This window comes from Chiloscyllium plagiosum, unplaced genomic scaffold (genome assembly GCF_037043375.1).
Source record: "Chiloscyllium plagiosum isolate Xiang-an unplaced genomic scaffold, Cpla_swu_hap1 HiC_scaffold_2, whole genome shotgun sequence".
NCBI lineage: Eukaryota > Metazoa > Chordata > Chondrichthyes > Orectolobiformes > Hemiscylliidae > Chiloscyllium > Chiloscyllium plagiosum.
Window position 1 is genome coordinate 151,607,866 of NW_028270140.1, and position 24,679 is coordinate 151,632,544.

General features: G+C 43.7%; 1 protein-coding gene across 1 annotated transcript in view; it reads left to right on the forward strand.

The window, feature by feature from the left end:
* LOC122557088 (uncharacterized) overlaps positions 1-23,538 on the forward strand; it is a 75,396-nt gene extending 51,858 nt beyond the window's left edge. Inside the window, exons 6-13 of the mRNA XM_087994094.1 lie at positions 3,357-3,470; positions 8,508-8,547; positions 10,939-11,000; positions 16,560-16,607; positions 21,659-21,712; positions 21,806-21,841; positions 22,335-22,374; positions 22,642-23,538. Coding sequence (XP_087850220.1) covers positions 3,357-3,470; positions 8,508-8,547; positions 10,939-11,000; positions 16,560-16,607; positions 21,659-21,712; positions 21,806-21,841; positions 22,335-22,372 — 392 coding nt within the window. The 3' untranslated portion in view covers positions 22,373-22,374; positions 22,642-23,538. The remainder of the gene's footprint in view (positions 1-3,356; positions 3,471-8,507; positions 8,548-10,938; positions 11,001-16,559; positions 16,608-21,658; positions 21,713-21,805; positions 21,842-22,334; positions 22,375-22,641) is intronic.
* Positions 23,539-24,679: the final 1,141 nt, after the last annotated feature.

A 24,679-nucleotide genomic window follows, 5' to 3' on the forward strand; every position in this document is an offset into this window, starting at 1 on the left:
GTAACATCCCATTAGCACAAAGGCAACGTCTTTAAAATAGATTGTCTCACATGCAATACTAGTAGCAGGAAGAGAACCCAAATTATTAGGTTTAGCAAAAAGAGAGAGAGATGTTTCACAACCCCAATAGCTACTAAAAGCTAAGTAAAAATCCTGGTTCTGTGGAAACTTGACTACACCCATTCAGGCTGCTTTTATTGTTCCAACTTCAGAAAAAAGAAACCAAGGCCTCACAAGCAGTTTACTTTATTGGCTTGAAGGACTATACTCAAACTTCTGTCTCACCCTCGCTTCATAAAAGTAAATAGGACAAAATGCACCTCTTAAAGCTGGAGTATCATCACACTATTAAAATAACTCAACAGAGGCTGGTATTCTGTTACCTAGTCACCCTTTATTTACACATGAAGAGTTCATGACTCTAGTACTGCCTCATTCAGAAACAGCTCCCAGTGTGACAGAACCTGTGACACTCCAGCTTTTTTTTGTTTTTCTTTTTTTCCCCTGTCACTCCTGGTTTTTCTTTTTCTTTTTCTTTTTTTCCATTAACCCCCCACACCCACCTAACTGCGGTAGTGCTTATTTTTTCCCCAACACCCATGTTGTGTGTGTGTGCAAGTGTGAGACACAGTGAGAGACACAAGGTGCACGAATCCTTAGTCAAATTTCCACCACCAGGAAGAAAGGAAATACCCGAGTGACCAGTGACAAGCAGTGCCCTTCACATCAAAGGGCAATGCTCCGTAATCAAACAGTGAAGGGGAGGGCAGGGATTAAATCAAAATAGAGTTGGAGGGGGAAATAATGCACTCCACTCTCTGCAGCACCCACGTCTTCCTGAACAACTCCCAGGGTGTCGGTGGAGACCGCTTGCTCCTTCTCCAAGGACGTAAAAACAATGACTGCAGATGCTGAAACCAGATTCTAGATCAGTGGTGCTGGAAGAGCACAGCAATTCAGGCAGCATCCGAGGACAGGCAAAATCAACGTGTCGGGCAAAAGCCCTTCATCAGGAATAAAGGCAGAGAGCCTGAAGCATGGAGAGATAAGCTAGAGGAAGGTGGGGGTTGGGAGAGAGTAGCATAGAGTACAATAGGTCAGTGGGGGAGGAGATGAAGGTGATAGGTCAGGGAGGAGAGGGTGGAGTGGATAGGTGGAAAAGGAGCTGGGCAGGTCGGACAAGTCCGGACAGGTCGAGTTACTGGAGGTTAGAAACTAGGATGAGGTGGGGGAAGGGGAAATGAGGAAACTGTTGAAATCCACATTGATGCCCTGGGGTTGAAGTGTTCCGAGGCGGAAGATGAGGCGTTCTTCCTCCAGGCGTCTGGTGGTGAGGGAGCGGCGGTGGAGGAGGCCCAGCACCTCCATATCTGGTGGTGAGGGAGCGGCGGTGGAGGAGGCCCAGCACCTCCATATTCTGGTGGTGAAGGAGCGGCGGTGGAGGAGGCCCAGCACCTCCATATTCTGGTGGTGAGGGAGCGGCGGTGGAGGAGGGCTTTTGCCCGAAACGTCGATTTTGCCTGTCCTCGGATGCTGCCTGAACTGCTGAGCTCTTCCAGCGCCACTGATCCAGAATCTGGTTTCCAGCATCTGCAGTCATTGTTTTTACCTAGCCCAGAACTAGAGGCATAGGTTTAGGGTAAGAGGAGAAAGATATGAAAGGGACCTAAGGGGCAACTTTTTCATGCAGAAGTTGGTACGTGTATGGAATGAGCTGCCAGAGGAAGTGATGGAGGCTGGTACAGTTGCAACATTTAAAAGGCATTTGGATGGGTATATGAATAGGAAGGATTTGTAGGGGTATGGGCTGGGTGCTGGCAAGTGGGACTAGATTGGGTTGGGATATCTGGTCAGCATGGACCAGATATATCTTTATGACTCTATGACCTATCACTCTCTGGGGGAAAGGAGTCTCCCTCACTTCCCTGCTAACACTTCTATCAGTCAGTTTAAATCTGTGGCCTTCTGACCTCTCTGCTAGAAGAAACAGGTCTCTGTCCACTCTACACAAGCCTCTCAGTATTTTCTACATCTCAATTAAGTCACTCCTCAGCCTCCTCTGTTCTAAGGAAAATAAACACGAGCCTAACAAATTTTTCCTGATACCTGCATTTTTCAAGTCCTTACAAGATTCTTGTAAATCTCCTCTGTGCTGTTCAAGCTTTTTAACCAGAAAGATTAAAGACAACATCAATGTTAAAGAAAAAGCATGTTATTCCACAAAGGTAGGTGGCAGGTCTGAAAATTGGGCAGAATGTAAAGAACAACAATGAAGAATCAGAATATCCAATAGCTGTTTCATAAAATCCATGACCCTGGCACCATTGAGACAGCATGTCATCCTGAAGGCTTACTGAGGGCCACAGAAGCTCCTGTCTGATCCCTGACTATGAAATTCATTATCACTTTTGCTTTTCCATTCTTCTTCCTACCACTCACACTCCTGTACAGCTTCGTCACCTGATGAGCCACCAAACTGTGTCTGGCTGCACTCTCCTGAGGAACATAGAAAATCTGAAACAAGAGTGAGCCATTTGGCCCTTCGAGCATGCTCCTTTGTTCAATATGATCATGGCCAGTCATGCAACCTTGTACTTTTTTCCCACTTTTTCCCAATTTCTTTTGAGGACTTTTAACCCTAAGAACTGTATCTAACTCCTTCTTGAAAATACTCAATGTATTGGCTTCAGCCACTTTCTATGGCAGAGACTTCCATAGGCTTCCCATTCTCTGGATGAAGAAATTTCTCCTCATCTCAGTCCTAAATGGCTACCCCATATCATTAGAGTGTGACTCCTGGTTCTGGATTCCCTGGTCATCGGGAACATCTGTCCCACATTTATCTTGTTTATCCTGTCAGAATTTTATACCTTTCATTGAAGTATCCTTTATTCTTCAAAACCTCAATGAATATAGCCTTAATTGATCCAGTCTCTCCTCATATGTCAGTTCTGCAATCCCAGTAATCAGTCTGGTCAACCTTCATTGCACTCCCTCCATGAGCAGAACATCCTTCCTTAGATAAGGAGACCAAAACTGGATACAATATTCCAGGTGTGGTGTCATCAAGTCCGTGTACAAATACAGCGTGACCTTGTTCCTGTACTCAAAGGACCCTATACTCTGAGAAACAATTACCATAACTGGTCTCCAGTGTGGAATGTTGATTATTTCAGTAGTTTAGGGATGAAAGCTGCTCGGAACCAATATTCCTTTGAATTGTCTTTATTTCAGATGCCTGTTTATTCCAATACACAGGAGCACCACCATGTGGTTCAATCTGGAGAATGCCTGAATGAGAAATATGCCCCGGGTTTGAGATATAACTGACCAACGTTGTTTCTTCCATTTTATAGTGAAGGGGCCTGAGCCCACCATTGTGATACATCAACTGATCATCTCACTCCTCAGCCTCCTGTTCATCTTCTTCATCCTTATCATCATGTTCATCATCTTCAGGAAGAAAGGAGGTGGGTTCTGTAGGGAACGAGGTTTAATGATACAATATGGTTCTATTGGTTGAAACCAGCAAACGATGACCCTGAATTAATTTTCCCTCACTGACTGTCTCCTCTTCCACTCATTCTCTGAAAACACTGGCTTTGTCTTTGGTGGGTGGTGGAGAGTGGGTGAAGGTGGCCTGTTCAATAGCACCACCCACTGTCTGATGTCTGACTCATGGGTGATTGAAGATTGAGGCTGTTTCACAAGCAGGTCCATTCAAACCCATTCTATTGAACTATGATGATTCAATCCCCATTCTACTCCCATCACTGTCAAATCTCAATTCTTCAAAAACGTAATTTCATCCACTGCCATTTGACAGAATCCCAACAGACACGATACAGAATCTCAACAGAACAGAAAGGAATCTGTAACTCAGCTTGATGCTCTTATGCATTTTTATTGTTAAGATTGATTTAGAGAGTTTGCTGGACAAAGGCATGGACATTGTAGCTCAGATTGTCTGAGTAACAAAGCTGTCTCTAGGCGTAGAACGGTAACATGGACTGAAAACAAAAAATACTGGAGATCACAGCGGCTGAGGTGACATCCTTGGACAGAAAGTAAGCTCACATTTCAAGTCTAGATGACTCTTAATTACAGCTCAAGTGAACTGAGGAGGGAGCAGCATTTATGCAATATGTGGTGGGGGTGGATTAGAGTGGAATGCTGGGAGATAAAGGATATTGGTACTTCTGATTCGCATTCTGATCACTTAATCTGAACTATCAACATCCTTTCTCCTCCAGAATTACAAACCCCACAGCCCCCCCCCCAACTATAGCATAAATGCTGCCCCCTCCACACTTCACCAGCTCTGATGAAGAGTCATCTAGACTTGAAACGGTAGCTTACTGTCTCTCCATGGATGTTGTCAGACCCATTGTGATCTCCAGCATTATTGTTTGCAGTAGATTCCGGCATCTGTAGTAATTTGCTCCTACAATGTAATATAGGCTCCTCTTCAGGTCTGGGCAGTGGGTGCAATGCTCAGGCACTGATTTATATTTGGGGCTATCCCCATGACCTACCTTTGCCCTGATCAAACTGAATATGCAGGATGGGAGAAAGTGACGACTGCAGGAACATGAATTGAATTTTTAGAATCCCTACAGTGTGGAAACAGACCCTTCGGCCCAACAAGTCCACACTGACATATTAGAGGCTCGGACCCATGAGTTAAATTATGTCAGTGCTGATGAGCCTTATCTTATCTTCATGGCTTCTCCATCCCTATACCGGTAACACTTTTGTGCTCTTCAACCCTCCAAAGCTGTCTTTATTCAACTCCTGAAGAAGGGCTCATGCCCAAAACGTCGATTCTCCTGCTCCTTGGATGCTGCTTGACCTGCTGTGCTTTTCCAGCAACACATTTTTCAGCTCTGATCTCCAGCATCTGCAGCCCTCACTTTCTACCTCCTTTGTTCAACTCAAGCTTCTTATACATCCATTTTCTTTCCCCAATCATTGGTGGCTGTGCTTTCTGTTGTCTAGACCCTAAATTCTGAAAATTTGAAGAATCACAGAATCCTTACAGGGCAGAGGGTGGTCATTCAGCCCATTGTGTCCACACTGGTTCTCTAAATGTGCAGCTTGCTTAGAGTCACACTCCTGCCTGCTCCCTGTCACACCCCATATTCTTTCGATTTGGGTAATAGTTGCTACTGTTTTAAATATTTCAGTTGAACTTGCCTCCACCACATCTCAGGCCTTGCATTCCAGTGTGTTTTATTTCACGTCACTTGTGCATCTTTGATCATCTGGTTTAAACCTGTGCCCTCTTGTTCACCATTCTTTCATGAGTGGAAAGTTTCTTAGATGTGATTTTAATACATCGAAGTTCTTCTCCTTTTCTATAAGGAAAACGGTAGCAAATTCTCCAATCTACCTTCATAACCAAAGTTCCTCATTCTGGAAACATTGTTATGAATCATTTCTGTCATCCTTGTCACACTTTGCACACATACACATGTACGTTTGTGAGGTGAATTTGTACTTGCAGAGTTACATTGTACTTTGCTCAAAAACTGCATGAATCCATGTAAGTTCTGTTAGTTCACTTTTTAGATTAGAATCGGTCTAAACATTATGGCACAGACAACAGAACACAGGGGGCTAACACCTTCAACACATTATCTGGGCTGACACCAATTGTTAACGTTCACCTGAGAATGTAACTTCAAAAAAGTTTTGCGATTTACATATGAAAGAAATGAAACTAACATGGTCATTCTAACAGATAAGAGACTTAACAAACAATCAAGGTATTTTTCAATGTATAATTTCGGTTACATCACACTGTAATCTTTTACTGTAAATTGTGTCTTACAACTGTTTCCTCCACAATCACCTGATGAAGGAGCAGCGCTCCGAAAGCTAGTGCTTCTAATTAAACCTGTTGGACTATAACCTGGTGTTGTGTGATTTTTAACTTCTGTCAGTTCACCAGTCGAAAACCTTTTCAGTCCACAAAGCAGCTGTCCATGTCTGCTGAACAGTCTCATTACCGCTGTGGTTCTGTTCGCCGAGCTGGAAGTTTTTGTTGCAAACATTCCGTCCCCTGTCTAGGTGACATCCTCAGTGCTTGGGAGCCTCCTGTGAAGCGCTTCTGTGGTGTTTCCTCCGGCATTTATAGTGGCCTGTCCTTGCCGCTTCCGGTTGTCAGTTTCAGCTGTCCGCTGTAGTGGCCGGTATATTGGGTCCAGGTCTATGTGTTTGTTGATGGAGTTTGTGGATGAGTCAACTCCATCAACAAGCACATAGACCTGGACCCAATATAACGGCCACTACAGCGGACAGCTGAAACTGACAACCGGAAGCGGCAAGGACAGGCCACTATAAATGCCGGACGAAACACCACAGAAGCGCTTCACAGGAGGCTCCCAAGCACTGAGGATGTCACCTAGACAGGGGACGGAATGTTTGCAACAAAAACTTCCAGCTCGGCGAACAGAACCACAGCAACGAGCACCCGAGCTACAAATCTTCTCACAAACTTTGAAGTCTCATCACCATCATAACTTCTCTCGTTCCACAATCATTCCTAAAACTGAATTGATCACAGCTGATGTAATTACTTTCTTTAGCTTCCAATCATCCTGCCAAGGTCTTTTTCATTCACTTAGTTGTTTGAGTAATCAAAGTTGCAGCCGTCACTGTTTCTCAACTGGTAATACGCTGTGCTCAAAAACACTTCCAGCTGTTTTCCTTTCCACCCAATTGAGTTAATCATTTTTGCTTTGTACATTCATGGCATGTGGATGTCACTGGTTGGGCTAGCATTTTTTTCCAATCCCTAATTACCCTCAATATGAGTGGCTTGTTAAAAAAAAAGCAGGTTTTGGAGAAACCCAGCTGGTCTGCTTGCATCTGTGGGCAGAAAGCAGAGTTAATGTTTTAATTCCAGTGGTTTGCTTAGTCATTTCGGATTGCAGCTCAGAGTTAATCACATTGCCCTCAGACTGGAGGGTATCAAATGTAGGCCTTACCAAGTAAAATCATCAGTTTTCCTTCCATAAATGACATCAGTGAACTAGATGGCTTTTTACAAGACCCAACGGTCCTTATATGGTCACTATTAGACTAGTTTTTAATTTCAGATTTCATTGAATTAAATTTTCACCATCTGCCATGGTACGATACAAAACCTCGTCTGCTGAATTACCTGAAGCTTCTGAGTTACTGTACTAGTGCAGGGACATTTTCACTGCACCACTATTAATCATTTCTGCAGGGATTCCTTTGCACCTTTCTGCTTTTCTTGATTTCTGTTCTTTTACAGTTCTTAAAATTTCACACTGCAGAAATTAGAGTCGAAGAATGTGGTGCTGGAAAAGCACAGCCCATCAGGCAGCATCTGAGGAGCAGGAGAGTTGACGTTTCAGGCATAAGCCCTTCATCAGGAATGAGCCTCATTCCTGATGAAGGGCTTATGCCCGAAACATCGACTCTCCTGCTCCTCAGATGCTGCCTGATGGGCTGTGCTTTTCCAGCACCACACTCTTCGACTCTGATCTCTAGCATCTGCAGTCCTCACTTTCTCCCACTGCAGAAATCAGGTCTGAAATTATCTGGAAAATATTTGTGTTTTGTCTGATTCTAGTTTGTTTATTTGCTATCTCTATTATACAGATGTATTTGATGTACTCTTTCCATCTATTCTTTACTGCCTCTTGCGGACACAGTGGTAGACTGGTATTGGCACTGAATTAGTAATCTAGAGAGTCTCACTACGGCTGGTGATCGAATTTGAATTTGAATTGAAAATAGGTCTAATGCTGAGTATATGAGAATTGTCATTAATACCAAAATGGCTCACTAATGTCCTTTAGGAAAGGAAACTTGCTGTGCTTACCCAATCTGGCCTACATGTGAATTCAAATGCAATGTTTGATTGGCCTCTGAAATGCCTTGGAAAACCACTCAGTTAAAGTGCAATAAATGCTGGCCTTGTCCACATCCATGAACGAAAGAAAGGGTTCTATAAGCTGTGATTTAGAATGCACTGCCTGAAAGAGATATTGATTCAATAGTAACTATGAAAGCATTACACTTTTAGAGGATCATGGAGAATGGCTGAGGGGATAGAATTAATTGGTTCGATCTTTCAAAGAGCTGACACTGACACAATATGCTGAATGAGCCCTTTCTGCGTGACAGGATTCTTTCGAAATGAACAAGCCTTTTTAAATCAAAGTTCGAGGAGGGTGTGCAGAAAATAGAAAAGAATAAATATAGAGTGAACTGACATTAGACCAACTGGTCTGGCGTTAGGTGTTTAGGGTCAATTTCCTGCTATTGGGAATCTGGCTTGTCTAATAATTGATATCAGATTGACATACATAGGTCACTCTTGATTAAGAGAATCTAGCTGTCATAAAATTCTAGACCCATTCATACGTTAAATGTACAATGATTACATATTGTTGAAAATACCTTTCCACTGTGCAGCTTATTTGTTCATGGTTGAACTAAATATTTACTAATCATTTTTATCTCCTTAGGGTACACACAGAAAATAGAGCAGACCACATCGTTGAAAAGGTAGGGCTAATTGGCAATTGATATAAACATGGTGGTAGAAATGCTGTGGTTCAGAGTTGAATTGAACACCTCTTGTTCACAGACAGAATGAAGCCCCATGGTGATGAATTGATTAATGTGGTTTGTCCTTTTAAGAAGCTGCTCAAACGAAAAAGAGTGGAAATGTGATCTGCTCAAACACTCAGAGTGGGAAAGGGATCTGAACAAACCAAGTGGGCGGCACGGTGGCACAGTGGTTAGCACTGCTGCCTCACAGCGCCAGAGACCCGGGTTCAATTCCCGCCTCAGGCGACTGACTGTGTGGAGTTTGCACGTTCTCCCCGTGTCTGCGTGGGTTTCCTCCGGGTGCTCTGGTTTCCTCCCACAGTCCAAAGATGTGCAGGTCAGGTGAATTGGCCATGCTAAATTGCCCGTAGTGTTAGGTAAGGGGTAAATGTAGGGGTATGGGTGGGTTGCGTTTTGGCGGGGCGGTGTGGACCTGTTGGGCCGAAGGGCCTGTTTCCACACTGTAAGTAATCTAATCTAAGAGGTAAATGACAGGTTGATGTTCTAGTACAACATGGCTACAAGTGAAATTATATACTTTGTGAAAATAGAAATGTAGAGTATAATTCAAGTGGTAATATATTGGAAACATTGATGTACGAAGGGAGTCCTTGTACACCAGTCACTGAAGGTAGACAGAGCTGAAAGATGTGTTGCTGGAAAAGCGCAGCAGGTCAGGCAGCATCCAAGGAGCAGGAGAATCGACGTTTCGGACATAAGCCCGAAAGTAGACAGACAATGTAGCAATTGAGATATGATCTTCATTGCAAGATGATTTGAGTTCAGAAGCAGGGATGGCTTACTGCAGTTGTGCAGGGCTTTGGAGAGACTGCACCTGACATATTATGTGGCAGTTGTCTTTACCCTCGAAGGACGGATTTCAAACAAAGGGACACATTTTTTAGGGTGAGAGGAAAGAGATTTAAAAATGACATAAAAGGCAAATTGTTTACACAGAGAATGGGTCGCATGTGGAATAAAATTCCTGAGGAAGTAGTGGATATAGGTACAATTACAACATTTAAAAGACATTTGGATAGATACATGAATAGGAAAGATTTTGGGAGGATATGAGCCAGAAACAGGCAGGTGGGACTAGACTATTTTGGGATTATGTTCGGCATGGATTGGTTGGAATGAAGGGTCTGTTTCTGGGCTGTACGGCTCTATGGCTCTATGTGCAGTTTTGTCCTCTCTTGGTTAAGAAGGATATGATAGTCATAGAGGGAATGCAGAGTTCTGAGCTGATACAGGGGATGGCAGGACTGTCTATCATGGAGAGATTGGTTCAACTAGGCCGATATTCACTAAGGTTTAGAAGAATGAGGGGGGATCTGATTGAAACATATAAAATTCTAACAGGGCTGCACAGACTAAATGCAGGGGTGATGTTTCCCCAGGCTGGGAATCTAGACTGGGGCCAGAGTTTCAGAATTTGAGGTAGACCATTTCGGACTGAGATGAAGGAAAGTTTCCATTCTTGAATGGGTAATGAATCTGTGAAATTTTGTACTGGAGAAGGCTATGGAGACCAAGTTACTGAATATGTTTTAAAAAATGCATTTTTAGATTTTAAAGGCATCTACGGATATGAGGAAAAAAGAGGGCATTTGGCATTGGGATAGGGGATCAGCCAAGATCATATTGGATAATATGGCAGGCACAAAAGTCCAAATGGCCTACTCCTGCTCCTAGTTTTTCTGTTTCGATAATCATTTGTCTAATGCTTGTAAATTTTGAGCTTCAGGTTCATTTGAGATTTCCCTTTCCAAAATAACCTGCAATTCACCCTCGGGTAAGACAGAAGTTGTTGCTTATTTTTATTCCTGTGGACTCTTCGAGTTGCAATGAATGCTTAATGGAGGGGAAGATCAAATGTAAACACCTCCAGTGAGTGTCGAATGCTCCACTTTCCGAGCTTTCCCAGATGTGTAATGTCAGATGAGAAGCCCCTGCAGGAACTTTCCCGTCATCTCCAACACCCTCCCTCCCCGCCCTGTGACTAGTTGCTCCAAGCTGAGCCAGAGCTGCCTGGAATGATCTGTCACTGTGATTCCTGACAGTGTCTGCACGCCCCTCCCTGTGTTACAGCTGCTGACTACACCTTGGGTTCCCTGGGTACCAGCCATATTCTGATGCCAAGGCAAAACTGTTTCTCATGACAATTTATTCAAGGATGACTTTTCTGATTGTGTCTACATCTGAGTACCTGTGATCTTTAGCAAGGTTCAATGGATTAACTGTGTTTGGAATCTATTCCTGGAGATTGATGTACAAACTGAATGCTCCTTTCTGTGACCTGGGAGAGTTTCCTTGGAATATTCATGTTCCTTGTGTGTTTTTCAGGAATGATCCAGGACCATCCAGCATTCCTGCGACTGATCAGGTCCAACAAACAACTATTCCAGGTACTGACTGTACTCTAACTGACTGATCAATGTCCATTTCTGACAATGTAACATAGGTAGTGTGAAACATTGACACAGTGCAAATCCATGGAATCTCTGCAGTATGGAAGATGGCCATTTGGTCCATCTAGTCCACACTGCCCTTTGAAGAGCATTCCACCCTCTTCCTGTAACACTGCATTTCCCATGGGCAACCCACCTAACCTGCACATCCCTTGAACACTATGGACAATTTAGCAGGTCAATCCACCTAACCTGCACATCTTTTGATTGTCGGAGGAAACCCATGCTGACCTGGGGAGAATGTGCAAACTCCACACAGTGTCTCTTGAGGCTGGAATTAAACCCAGGTCCCTGGCGCTGTGAGACAATAGTGCCAACCACTGAGCCGCGGTGCCACTCTTGAATAGATATTCAGGGGCAGACTGTCACTTTCATTACCCAGGTGATAATCCAGATACACTGTTTCACAACATTGAAAGCAACAGAATGAAAGCAGCGGAGTTCCATAAAAATGAGCTCATCCAGCTCTCTCTGTTATTGTCCTGACAAATAGTCCAGGATAGCAGAGAGGAAAGAACTTAAAAAAATAAATCACCACCACCAGAGCAAGAGAAGGTGTTGGGCAAACTATGAACCCTTATGACAGACAATTCCAGATCATCTGAACCCTGGGTGTTAAAGGAAATGTCTGCTGAGATAGTAGATGTGTTAGTTAGAATTTCCTAAAATTTCTTCTGAAAGAGTCCAATAGATTGGGAAATAGCAAACTTAAAACCTGTTTTAAAGAATGGTGGGATGCAAAAATAAAATCACAACTCAATAGACCGAAACGTTGGGAACCAAGGGTACAGTTTTAAATGCTTTGTAAAGGAAGGCAATGTGAGATGAGAAAAATATGTTTTCACTCAACAGGTAGTTAGGGTGTAGAATGCATTGCCTGGAAGTGTGGTGGAGGCAGGTTCAATTGAGGCATTGAGGATGACTAGGCGGAAAAAGAATTATAGGGAAAATGCAATTAGGCACTAAGTCAAAATATTCGAACAGCCAACAAACAAAATAGTTGAATGGTTTACTTTTGCCACATAACGAATTTGTGATTCTGTACCTCTGTGATAGTCGGGGATCTCAACATCAGGTCAGCACAGTCAATAAGATTGCAAACAGTGTTTAACTAATTTATTAATGTTTTTGAGGAAGTATCAATCAATGTGGATGAAGAGAAACCAGTAGATAGGATGTACCTAAATGTTCAAATGTGGTGCCACTCAAAGATTGAGATCCAATCAAAGATTGAGATAAGAGCACATGGGCAGGGATAACATGGTGGCATGAATAAAGGTTTGAATAGCAAACAAAAAGCAGTGAATATAGATCGCTTTTGGATTGGCAATCTGTAATGAGAGATTAGTGCCTGGTCCTCAATGTTTTACAATCTCTGTCAGTGATAATGAGTGCGGGGGCCGGATGCATGGAATGCTCACTACATTTTTTCCAATGACATCAATGTATGGAAGAATACAAGTTGTTGAGAGGAGTTAGAGCATCTGCAAACTGTATCAGGAGTTTAAGTGAATGGGTAAAAATTTGGAAAAAGTGAGGACTGCAGATGCTGGAGATCAGAGTTGAGAGTGCGGTACAGGAAAAGCACAGTAGATGAGGCAGCATCCGAGGAATAGGAGAATCAATGTTTTTTTTTCAGGCATAAGACACCCATCCTGATTCATCCTGATCATCGATTCTCCTGCTCCTCGGATGCTGCCTGACCTGCTGTGCTTTTCCAGCGCCACACTCTTGACTGGGTAAAAATTTGGCAGACTATAGTACATTGTGAGAGAATGTGATGTTGCCCACAAGAATGAAAAAGCGGTGTACTTTTGAAATGGAGACAAATTGCAGAAATATGAGGTTCGGAGGAATCTAGGTACATGAATCACATGGTTAGTGTTTATTGCAAGGGCAATAGAATACTAAAAAAAGAAGGACTTCCTTCAGCTGTGAAAGGTCTTGGTGAGACCACATCTGTACATTATAGTCTCCTTCAGCTGTAATAAGACGCTGTGGTGAGACCACATCTGTACATTATAGTCTCCTTCAGCTGTAAAAGGTCTTGGTGAGACCACATCTGTACCTTATAGTCTCCTTCAGCTGTAAAAGGTCCTGGTGAGACCACATCTGTACATTATAGTCTCCTTCAGCTGTAATAAGAGGCTGTGGTGAGACCCCAAATGTACATTCTAGTTTCCTTCAGCTGTGAAAGGCCTTGGTGAGACCACATCTGTACATTATAGTCTTCTTCAGCTGTAATAAGAGGCTGTGGTGAGACCACATCTGTACATTATAGTCTTCTTCAGCTGTAATAAGAGGCTGTGGTGAGACCACATCTGTACACTATAGTCTCCTTCAGCTGTAATAAGAGGCTGTGGTGAGACCCCAAATGTACATTATAGTCTCCTTCAGCTGTGAAAGGCCTTGGTGAGACCACATCTGTACATTATAGTCTTCTTCAGCTGTAATAAGAGGCTGTGGTGAGACCACATCTGTACATTATAGTCTCCTTCAGCTGTAATAAGAGGCTGTGGTGAGACCCCAAATGTACATTATAGTCTCCTTCAGCTGTAATAAGAGGCTGTGGTGAGACCACATCTGTACATTATAGTCTCCTTCAGCTGTGAAAGGCCTTGGTGAGACCACATCTGTACATTATAGTCTCCTTCAGCTGTAATAAGAGGCTGTGGTGAGACCACATCTGTACATTATAGTCTCTTTCAGCTGTAATAAAAGGCTGTGGTGAGACCACATCTGTACATTATAGTCTTCTTCAGCTGTAATAAGAGGCTGTGGTGAGACCACATCTGTACATTATAGTCTCCTTCAGCTGTAATAAGAGGCTGTGGTGAGACCACATCTGTACATTATAGTCTCCTTCAGCTGTAATAAGAGGCTGTGGTGAGACCACATCTGTACATTACAGTCTCCTTCAGCTGTGAAAGGTCTTGGTGAGACCACATCTGTACATTATAGTCTCCTTCAGCTGTAATAAGAGGCTGTGGTGAGACCACATCTGTACATTATAGTCTCCTTCAGCTGTAATAAGAGGCTGTGGTGAGACCACATCTGTACATTATAGTCTCCTTCAGCTGTAATAAGAGGCTGTGGTGAGACCACATCTGTACATTATCGTTTTCTTCAGTCTTGCTGAGACCATATCTCTACATTCTCGTCTCATTTAGCTGTGAAAGACCAGACCACATCGTATATTATAGTCTCCTTCTTTGAAAAAAGGTGCAAACACATTAAACGCAGTTCAGAAAAACATTGATTCAACTCATTTAGGATAAGGTATTACCCTAATGGGTAATGCCCTCATTGTTTCAATAGTATTACCATCACTGAAAGCCTCAGTATCAATATCCTGGTGTCATTAAGGTTACCCTTGACCAGATATTTGACCGTACTTGCACATAAACATAGTGGACCCATGAGCATGTTCAAGGCTAGGAATACTGTTCTGACAATCGTACCTCCTGACTCTCCAGAGCATGTCCATCATCAATAAGGCACGTATCAAGTGTGTGATGGAATACTTCCCATTTGCCTGGATGGGTGCAGCTCTAACAACACTCTGGAACCTCAACACCATGCAGGACAAAGCAGCCCGCTTGATTGGCACTATGTCCACAAACATCCCTTCCCTCCACCACTGACACTCAGTAGCAGCAGTGTGCACTAACTACAAGATGCACTGCAGGAATTCATCAAAGTTCCTCTGACAGAACCTTCCAAACTTATAACAACTTCCATCGAGAAGGAAAGTGGTAGCACATTTGCGTTCCCCTTCAAGCCATTCACCATCCTGACTTGGAAATACATCACAGTTCCTTCACTGTAACTGGGTCAAAATCCTCCCAATTCCCTCCCTAGTGGCATTGTGGGTCAACCTACAGCAGGTGGGTTGCAGTGATTGAAGAAGGCAGTTTGCCCCCACCTTCTCAAGGGTAACCAGGGATGGGTAATAACTGTTGACCCAGTCAGCAACACCTACAAATGAAAGAAAATTAGGCAATGTTGGGCAGATAGGGCCAGTACGATTGGAATTTCAAAGGATAAGAGACAATTCTATTGAAACATATCAGATCCTGAGGGAATTTGATTGAGCAGAGGGTGAGGTGATGTTTCCCCTTGAGGGGGATCCTAGAAATAGGGGACACAGTTTCAGAATAAGATGGCACCTTGGAAAAAGGTATTCTGTTTCAGAGACAAAAGTCTTTGCCATCTATCCGTGGAATTCTCTTGGTCAGATAGTGGTTTCCAAATTCATAAACAGCTGGACTGATAGATAGGGAGAATCTGTTGTCTCTTGGAAAAGGAAGAGGTTTGAGAGGGCATAGATTTAAAGTCATGTACAAATGAACACAGGATGTTTACCCAGTGAGTTGGTCGAGGTGGGAATGCCCTATCTGTAAATGTCATGCAGGCAGGTTCAATTAAAGCATTCAAGAGGCCATTGGATGATTATTTGGATAGAAGTGGTGTACAAGGATATGGCAAAAAGGCAGGAGATTGGCACTGAGTAATGATGCTCGTTTGAAGGGCTGATGTAGGTATGATAGATCAAATGGATCAAATGGCTTCCTTCTGCAGTGTAACAAGTCTGTGATTCCAAAAAAGCAATGGAGAGTAAGCCATCGAATCCATTCAAGGTACAATCAGATAGACCTTTGATAGAAAAAAGAATTAATGGCTATGGGACTCAGGAAGGTGGAGCTGAGACCACCACTAGACTCGCCATGATCTCATTCAATAGTGTAGCAAGACCCACCCTGTGTCTGTGTGGGTTTCCTTTAGGTGCTCTGGTTTCTTCCCACAGTCTAAAGATATGATGGTTGGGTGGATTGGCCATGGGAAATTGTGTTGTAGTGTGCAGGCTAGGTGGGTTAGACAAAGGAAATGCAGGGTTACAGAGAAAGGGTAGTGAGTGGATTTAGGTGGGATGCTCTTTGGAGGGTCAATGAGACTCAATGGGCAAAATGACCTGCTTCCACACTGCAGGGATTCTATGATTATTCATTATTTAGATGCAAGTTATTTCTTTCCTTATAATGTAGAAATGCAACAACCAATTTGTGCACTGTAATGTCCCACAAACAGCACTGTGTTCAATCAGTTAGCCTGTGTATTTTCATGATGCAGACTGAGGGCTGAGTGATGGTGAGGACACAATGATCTGGGTTGAGGGATGAGTGACAAGGACACAGTAGAGAGCTCCTCTGTTCTTCATTGAAGTAATGCATGTGGAATTGTTCACACCCACCTGAGAGAGCAGGTCAGTGCAACCGTTAACATCTCAGCCACAAGATAACACTTTACACATTGCAGCACTCCACTCGAACTACTCCGAAGTCTCAGCATTGTTCTTACGTTGTAGCCACTGGAATGGGGAATTGAACCCACAGCCTTCTAACTCCGAGGGGTATGTGGTGTCCACTGAGCTGTTGCTGATACCTAACAACACACCAACCAATAAATGTCCCCTTATCATTCCTGTTTGTGTTACAGATCAGGACAGTTCCATCCTCTATGCCGAGATTGACAGCAACAGAACAGGTAAATGGCTGCACCTTAAAGGTTTTGAGCTGTTGTCTAATTGATATTCAGATTCTATCATTAAACTAATAGAACATTTTGTCTTTGTTAACGGTAACAAGAGATTCACAATCAGTGCTTCAGAAGACCCTGAATCAATGACTACTTTTATATTGAGCAAGTGTATCATTTGAGATCACTCCCACTTCCCCACATCTCTAAGAGCTGATTTCACTGTGGTTCTGATTTCCTGATTACACAGAACATAGAAAAGTACAGCACAGAACAGGCCCTTTGTCCCTCAATGTTGGGTTGAGGGTTAATCCTAATGTAAAATAAAATAACTTAACCCTCAACTCACTGCTATCCATGTGCATGTCCAGCAGTCGCTTACATGTCCCCAATGACTCTGCTTCCACCACCACAGCTGGCAACGCATTCCATACCTTCACAACTCTCTGCGTAAAGAACCTACCGTTGATGTCCCCTCTATACTTTTCTCCTAATATCTTAAAACTATGACCCCTCATACCAGTCAATCCTGCCCTAATCCTCTCATAATTTTGTACACCTTGATCAGGTCTCCTCTCTTCCTCCTTCTCTCCAGAGAGAAAAGTCTGAGCTTATTCAACCTTTCTTCATAAGGCAAGCTTTCCAGTCCAGGCAGTATCCTGGTAAACCTTCTTTGCACCTTCTCCAAACCCTCTGTATCTTTCCTATAGTTGGGTGACCAGAATTGGACACAATATTCCAAATGTGGCCTCACCAGGGACTTGTAGAGCTGCAGCAAAACCTCGCAGCTCTTAAACTCAATCCCCTGTTAATGAAAGCCAAAACACCATATGCTTTCTTAACAACCCTATCCACTTGGGTGGCAACTTTGAGGGATCTACATACTTGCACACCCAGATCCCTCTGTTCCTCCACACTGCCAAGACTCCTGTCTTTAATCCTATATTCAGCATTCGAGGTTTGACCTTCCAAAATGCATCACTTCGCATTTATCCATGTTGAACTCCATCTGCCATTTCTCAGCCCAGCTTTGCATCCTGTCTATGTCACACTGCAGTCTGCAATAGCCCACAATACTGTCGATGGCACGTCCATCCTTTATGTCATCTGCAAATTTCCTAACCCACCCCTCAACCTCCTCATCCAAGTCATTTATAAAAACTACAAAGAGCAGAGCCCTGCGGGACCCCACTCATCATTGTCTCCCAGGCAGAATACTTTCCATCTACAACCACTCTCTGTCTTCTGTCAGCCAACCAATTCTGAATCCAGATAGCCAAATCTCCCTGTATCCCATACTTCCTGACTTTATGAATGAGCCTACCATGGGGAACTTTATCAAATGCTTTGCTGAAGTCCATATACACCACACCCACTGCTTGACCATTGTCGGCCTGTCTTGACACCTCCTCAAAGAACTCAATAAGATTTGTGAGGCATGACCTGCTCCTCACAAAGCCATACTGACTGCCTTTAATCATGCTATGCTTTGCCAAATAGTCATAAATCCTATCCTTCAGAATTCTTTCCAAAACTTTGCTGACCACAGACGTAAGACTGATTGGTCTGTAATTGCCAGGGGTTTCCCTTTACCCCTTCTTGAAAAGAGGAACAATATTCGCCTCCTTCCAATCCTCCAGTACGACTCCCGTGGAGAGTGAGGAGGCAAATATCCTCGCCAGTGGCTTAGCAACCTCCTTTCTCACTTCCCGGAGCAGCCTAGGATAAATCTGGTCTGGCCCTGGGGACTTATCAATCTTAACATTTGCCAAACCTTCCAGTACATCAACTTCCTCAATCTCGATCTGTTCAAACCTATATCCAAGCTCCTCAAAGTTCTCAGTCACAACAAGGTCCCTTTCCTTAGTGAAAACCGAAGGAAAAACCTCATTTAGGGCTTCCTCTATCTGCTCAGACTCCACACACAAGTTCCCTCAGATATCCCTAATTGGCCCGACCTTCTTCCTGATCATTCTCTTATTCCTCATGTATGAGTAAAATGCCTTTGGGTTCCCCCTAATCCTTCCTGCCAATCCTTTCTCGTGTTCCTCCTCGCTCTCCTCAGTCCATTTCTGAGCTCCTTTCCAGTAAGCCTGTAATCCTTTAAAGCTGTGCTAGATCCTTGCTTCTTCCACCTTATGTAAGCTGCCTTCTTCCTTTTGTCGAGAAGCTCCTCTGATCTCATCATCCAAGGCTCCTTAATGTTACCCCTTCTTATCTGTCTCAGAGGAACAAATTCAGCATCAACTTGCAACAACTGCTCCTTAAACAGTCTCCACATGTCTGCTGTGCCCTTTCTGTGGAACAATTGCTCCCAGCCTGTACTTCCCAACTCCTGTCCGATAGTGTCATAATTTCCTTTTCCCCAATTAAATATATTTCCTCGGTAACTGCTCTTTTCCCTCTCCAAGGCTATGCTAAATGTGAGGCAGTTGTGATCACTTTCACCAAAGTGTTCTCCCACCACAAGATCTGACACCTGTCCTGGCTCATTGTCGGGTACCAAATCCAAAATGGCCTCTCCCCTCATCGGTCTGTCAACATACTGAGTAAGGAAACCCTCCTGAACACACCTGACAAAAACGGCTCCATCCAAACCATCTGCACTCAGGAGGTTCCAGTTGATATTGGGAAAGTTGAAATCACATAACAACAGCCCTGCTACATCTACATTTTTCCAGAATCTGCCCGCCTATGAGTTCTTCAATCTCTTTACTGCTATTAGGGGTTCTTTAAAAACTCCCAATGTGGTGGCTGTTCCCTTGCTGTTCCTAACTTCCACCTATACTGACTCAGTAGACAAACTTTTCTCAACGACTTTTGTTTCTGTAGCTGTGATGCACTCTCTGATTAGCAAAGCTACACCCCGTCCTCTTTTTCCACCCTCCTGTTCTTTTTAAACATTCTAAACCCTGAAACATCAAGCAACCATTCCTGCCCCTGTGAAACCCACGTCTCCGTTATGGCCACAACATCGTATCCCCAAGTACTGATCCATGCTCTAAGTTCGTCACTCTTATTTCTGATACTTGTTGCATTAAAGCAGACACACTTTAACCGATCCCTTTGTTTCATCGCGTGAGAAATCTTCCCGATAGATTCACTACACCCTGTCACTGCCCCATCTGCAACTGTCCCCCCTCTCAGATATGTAGCTCTGATTCCGTCCACCCTGCCAAACTAGTTTAAACCCTCCCGAAACACACGAGCAAATCTCCCACCCAGGACATTTATGCCGTTCCAGTTCAGGTGCAACCCCTCCTTCATGTACAGGTTCCACCCTCCCCAGAAGGTATGCTAATGGTCTAGGTATCTGAAGCCCTCCCTCCTGCACCAGCCTCACAGCCACATGTTAAGCTGCATTCGCTGACTGTTCCTCATCTCACTTTCTCGTGGCACCGGTAGCCAACCTGAGATCACTACTCTACTCGTCCTGCTCTTCAGCTTCCAACCTAACTCTCTGTATGTCACTTTTCAGATCCTCAATTTGTTTCCTGGCTATATCATTGGTGCCAATATGTACCACGATTTCTGGCTGCTCACCCTCCCCCTTCAGAATCTTGCAGACCCGATTGGCGACATCCTGGAGCCTGGCACCGGGGAGGCAACATACCTTCCAGGAGACCCGTTCCTGACCATAAAATCTCCTGTCAATCCATCTAACTATTGAGTCCCCTACCACTAGTGCTTTTCTATTCTCCCCCTTCCCTTCTGGGCTACAGTGCCAGGCTCAGTGCCAGAGACCTGACAATTATGGCTTTTCCCTGAAAGGCCATCCCCGCCAGCAGTATCCAAAACGGCATACTTATTGCTGAGGGGAATGGCCACAGGGGATCTCTGCTCTGATCGTTGGTTCCCTTTCCTGCCCCTGACAGTAACCCAGCTGTCCTTACCCTGTGTCTGAGGAGTGACCACCTCCCTGTACATCCTCTCAATTTCCCCCTCAGCCTCCCAGATAATCCGTAGTTCATCCAGCTCCAACTCCAGTTCCCTAACTTGGTTTTCAAGGAGTTGGAGTTGGGTGCACTTCCTGCAGATGTCGTCGGCAGAGACATGTGAAGTGTCTCTCACCTGCCACATTCTGCAGGTGCAACTGCTCTCGCATATATATCTCGCTAATCTGAAGGCCCACACAGGACTAAACAAAGGAAGAGAAGAAAATAAAAGAGAAACTTGAAAACTTTCCGAGTTTACAGAATCTTAGTAAGGTTAGAGGAGGTGGGTGGGAGGGAGACTTGGGTGGGAGGGGGGCCCTAGGGTCTCGGGTTTAGATCTCACCCACTTAAAAAATTCCCAGCAGCCCTCGTTTCTCTCCTCTCTCTCTCCTCGTCACTCTGTTCAAAGAAAAATGTTTTATACTCACCTTACCAGAAGTCCTTTGCTCGTCCCTTGCACCTCTCGGCAAATGAAGTAGGAGTGTTTGATGCAGCATTGGAAACTGTTCAACTCCTAGGATTTGTGCCTGCTCACTGTCAGAGATTAACTCCAGATGGGAACTCCCAGTTCAGTTTTAGGTGACCATGAATTCTCCCCTGATGAGCTGCTTCATAGTGTGAGGCCCACGCAGTAGCATTCCCTCAGTATTGATTTGTTCAAGGACAGCTGTCTGTGACAAAATTGACTGAATTTTTAAAGGAGTAATGAAGGATGATCGATTGGGTCTTGTACATTGTCCATCAACATGGATGTTAGCAAGGTTCCACATGGCAGACTGGTCATTAGAGAGAGATCTGTGGTGGTGGTTTCACTGGACTGTAATAGTAACATCACTGGGATCTAATTTTCAATCTCCAAGACTGTGAGAATCTCTGTCCAAACCTCTCCAACGCTCTTTCCCCCTCTTAAGTCGCTCCTTAAGACATGCGTGTTGGAACACCACCTGTCCAAATAACTCCGAATAGGGTTTGATGTCTGATTCTCAAACAGCTCGTCAGACATGTTCCAATGGTAAAGCTGTGAAGTAAATGCAGGATTCTGTTTTGCTGTTAGATTCTTTGATTCTAGAGTCAGAAAGCCAATGCAGTAAGTCAGTTTCAGAGTGGATACTGTTTGTATTACAGCTCAGCCTGACTCCTGTACCTATGCCAGCATCGTGTTTGACAGCAACAGAAAAGGTAACCAGCTACATACTTTTTTCCACATAGTGATGTTTCTAAACATTTAAAATACATCCTCCTCACTAACAGGCTGTTCTCTTTCACTTCAAGGTGATAAGAGTCTCTTAGTTGCGGAATCAGAAGACAGTGAGTCAGTTTTTTCTTTCAAAATCCTAATCTCTCTTTCCCTTTCCACTTCCACCTTCTCTAGCCTCTGTAGCCCATTCTCCCAAGTTTGGGACAGTGCCAGTTGGGACTGGGTAATTCTATTTCTTGTTATTAGAGTCCAAACCCAAGGTGGCTGGCTCATGGAGATTTGATCATATGACCTCCAGGCTTCATTCCCACACCACAATGCTGCTGTCATTGGTTGGTCAACCTGCCTGTCTTCATTGGGGTGTTGCTTTTCTGCACCAATCCCGTTAGATGGTACTTGACTGTCAGTCAGAAAGCTTGTCTCTGCCAATGTGTTTATGAGAATTAGGGGGAAAATGTTCAACTGTTGGAGTAAATATTTCCCTTTCCTGTAATTACGCTGACACTGAAAGGACTGATGTTTGGGTAAATTTGCCATTTTCCTGTAATTACCCTGAATCTGAAATTATAATTATAATCAGCTCTGATTTCTGTATCTTTCTAGCGGATGTAACCTATGCAGCTGTTATGAACACACATTAGGAGTGAGTATTTACTGTAAGTAATGAACCTGTGTAACTGAGGCTACACTGCTTCCCAGATCAAATTCAAGGAGCATCATGGGATTCACCAGCTCCTAAAATTGACATAAATATTCTTCAAAAGTTTTTATATTTTATAAAGTCTGTGTCTTTTTATCTTTCTAGACGGAGATGGATTAGAATTGTTTGAAAGCCAAGGATTGTTTAAGGAATACTGTATGTTTTTGAAAGCAAGTATCCTGACACTCATTGTAAGTACTGTTTACACAGCTGCTGGGTCAGACGTAGCAGAAGGTGCAGACGAGCTGGAGACAAGGGCATGTACAAATGGAGATTCAGCTGGCAACAAGTATCTGATTGGCCTTTGTACTAATGACTAGTAATCAATGACAAAAACTTTGTGCTGCCAGCAATGATGTGATTGCTTCCCAGGTAACTGAACAGCTTGTGTTGATGTGAACAATATTGGGAGAAGCCATCAAGCCATCACCAGTTCAGGAACTGATCATCATCAGCTCTGTTACCTGCAATAAAACTTTAACTCTGAGGACACTGAGCTTATTTTCTTTTCTTTTAGCAGTTGCAATAAGCTCTGACCTTTGATAAATAAGTCAGGCCAATTATAAGCCACCCTGTGTCTCGTGTAAACCAATGACAACATCTGCACATGGAAGATGGAGAAAGAGAAGGAAGTAGCATTCTGATCACAAGCATCATCTCAGCAGATCCTGTGAACTGGGACCACTGAAACTGCTTTCTGTGTTTTCCTTCAAATCAAAGATGAATGTTTCATTCCTGTCTGTATGTGTATGTGTGCGCATTTAAGGGGAATTCGTTCATGAGGATCTTAGAGTTTTAACAAGTGTCAATGGTTTGTCATTATTTCTCTGGAATTCGCATCTATTTATTTGTGAAAAATAGTAATCTTTGTAAATCCAGAAACGTAGTCTGTGCTTCTTGGCAATCTGGGTCGAAAACTCAGTTGAAGTGGAGAATTTTGTGAACTTCTATAAAATCTCCCAACTTTTGTGACGACCTTGGGAATAGTGAGGCTTGATTTCCAAAATGCTACCTCAGTGAGATGTAAAAAGATCCATCTAGGTGTAATATGATATTGACGTATGCCTGTGGTCTGTCAATGTAGTTTACATAAATATTATGTATCTCTATCGGTGTCTTTTCTTTAATGTGGTTCAGCTTTCATTGCTTATCCTATTTCCCCTGGACATTTTGAGCTGGACACCCTGGTGCGTTGAGGATGTTTTTAATAATGGTTTTCTGGATCACTCAGTACACATTAAGAAATCAAAAAAATATACATTCATATGGGTGGCATGCTGGCTCAGTGGTTAGCACTGTTGCCTCACAGCACCAGGGTCCCAGGTTCGATTCCAGCCTCGGGCAACAGTCTGTGTGGAGTTTGCACATAAACCCTGTGTCTGCGTGGGTTTCCTCCGGGTGCTCCAGTTCCCTCCCACAGTCCAAAGATGTGCAGGTCAGATGAATTGGCCATGCTAAATTGCCCGTAGTGTTAGGTACATTAGTCAGAGGGAAATGGGGCTGGGCAGGTTACTCTTCAGAGGGTCGGTGTGGACTTGTTGGGCCAAAGGGCCTGTTTCCACACTGTAGGTGATCTAATCATATCTTGCTAATGATGTTGATCACTCCATCTCTCTGACCCAGAAAGGAACAATTATTGTTTTTCAGATTGTAACCTGTTTCAGCCAATTTATTGGCTTCGGATTTAAGTTTGAAGATACATTTAATTCATTCAGTCTGCTTCACTCTTCATTTCCCAACAAACAGCATTGTGCCAACAAACAGGTACTGATGTCAGTTCATGAATAAACATTGACTAAAATGTAAGGGAGAACTTTGAATAGTGACCACAGGTTCTTTTAGGTCTACCCCCAGTGTCACAGAATCTTACAGGGGCCTGAGTGATGAGCCAAGATCAAATTTGTGGTGGAATCAGATGAAAAGTGTGTGCTGAGGTCTATCCTGGTATCGGGAGCATCTCGCTGCATCTTTTATGGATTTGCTGAGCAGTGAGGCAGGTCTCTCACTGGGCAGGAGCATATTGGGAATTAAGGGGCATTATAACTTTTTAAATGTCTTACTATTGCCCGAACCTTCCTGATTAACGTTCAGCTACCAAACATGCCGAGCAAGTTAGATATCATGAATCCTCGACATGGAGGACAGAGCAGGTACCTGGAGGCTTCAGCTCACCGCTGGCTGTGAGGAGCCTCCATGTTGCTCATCACCAAACAGCGTCTCAGGGAATGACCCACAGGCATCATCCACA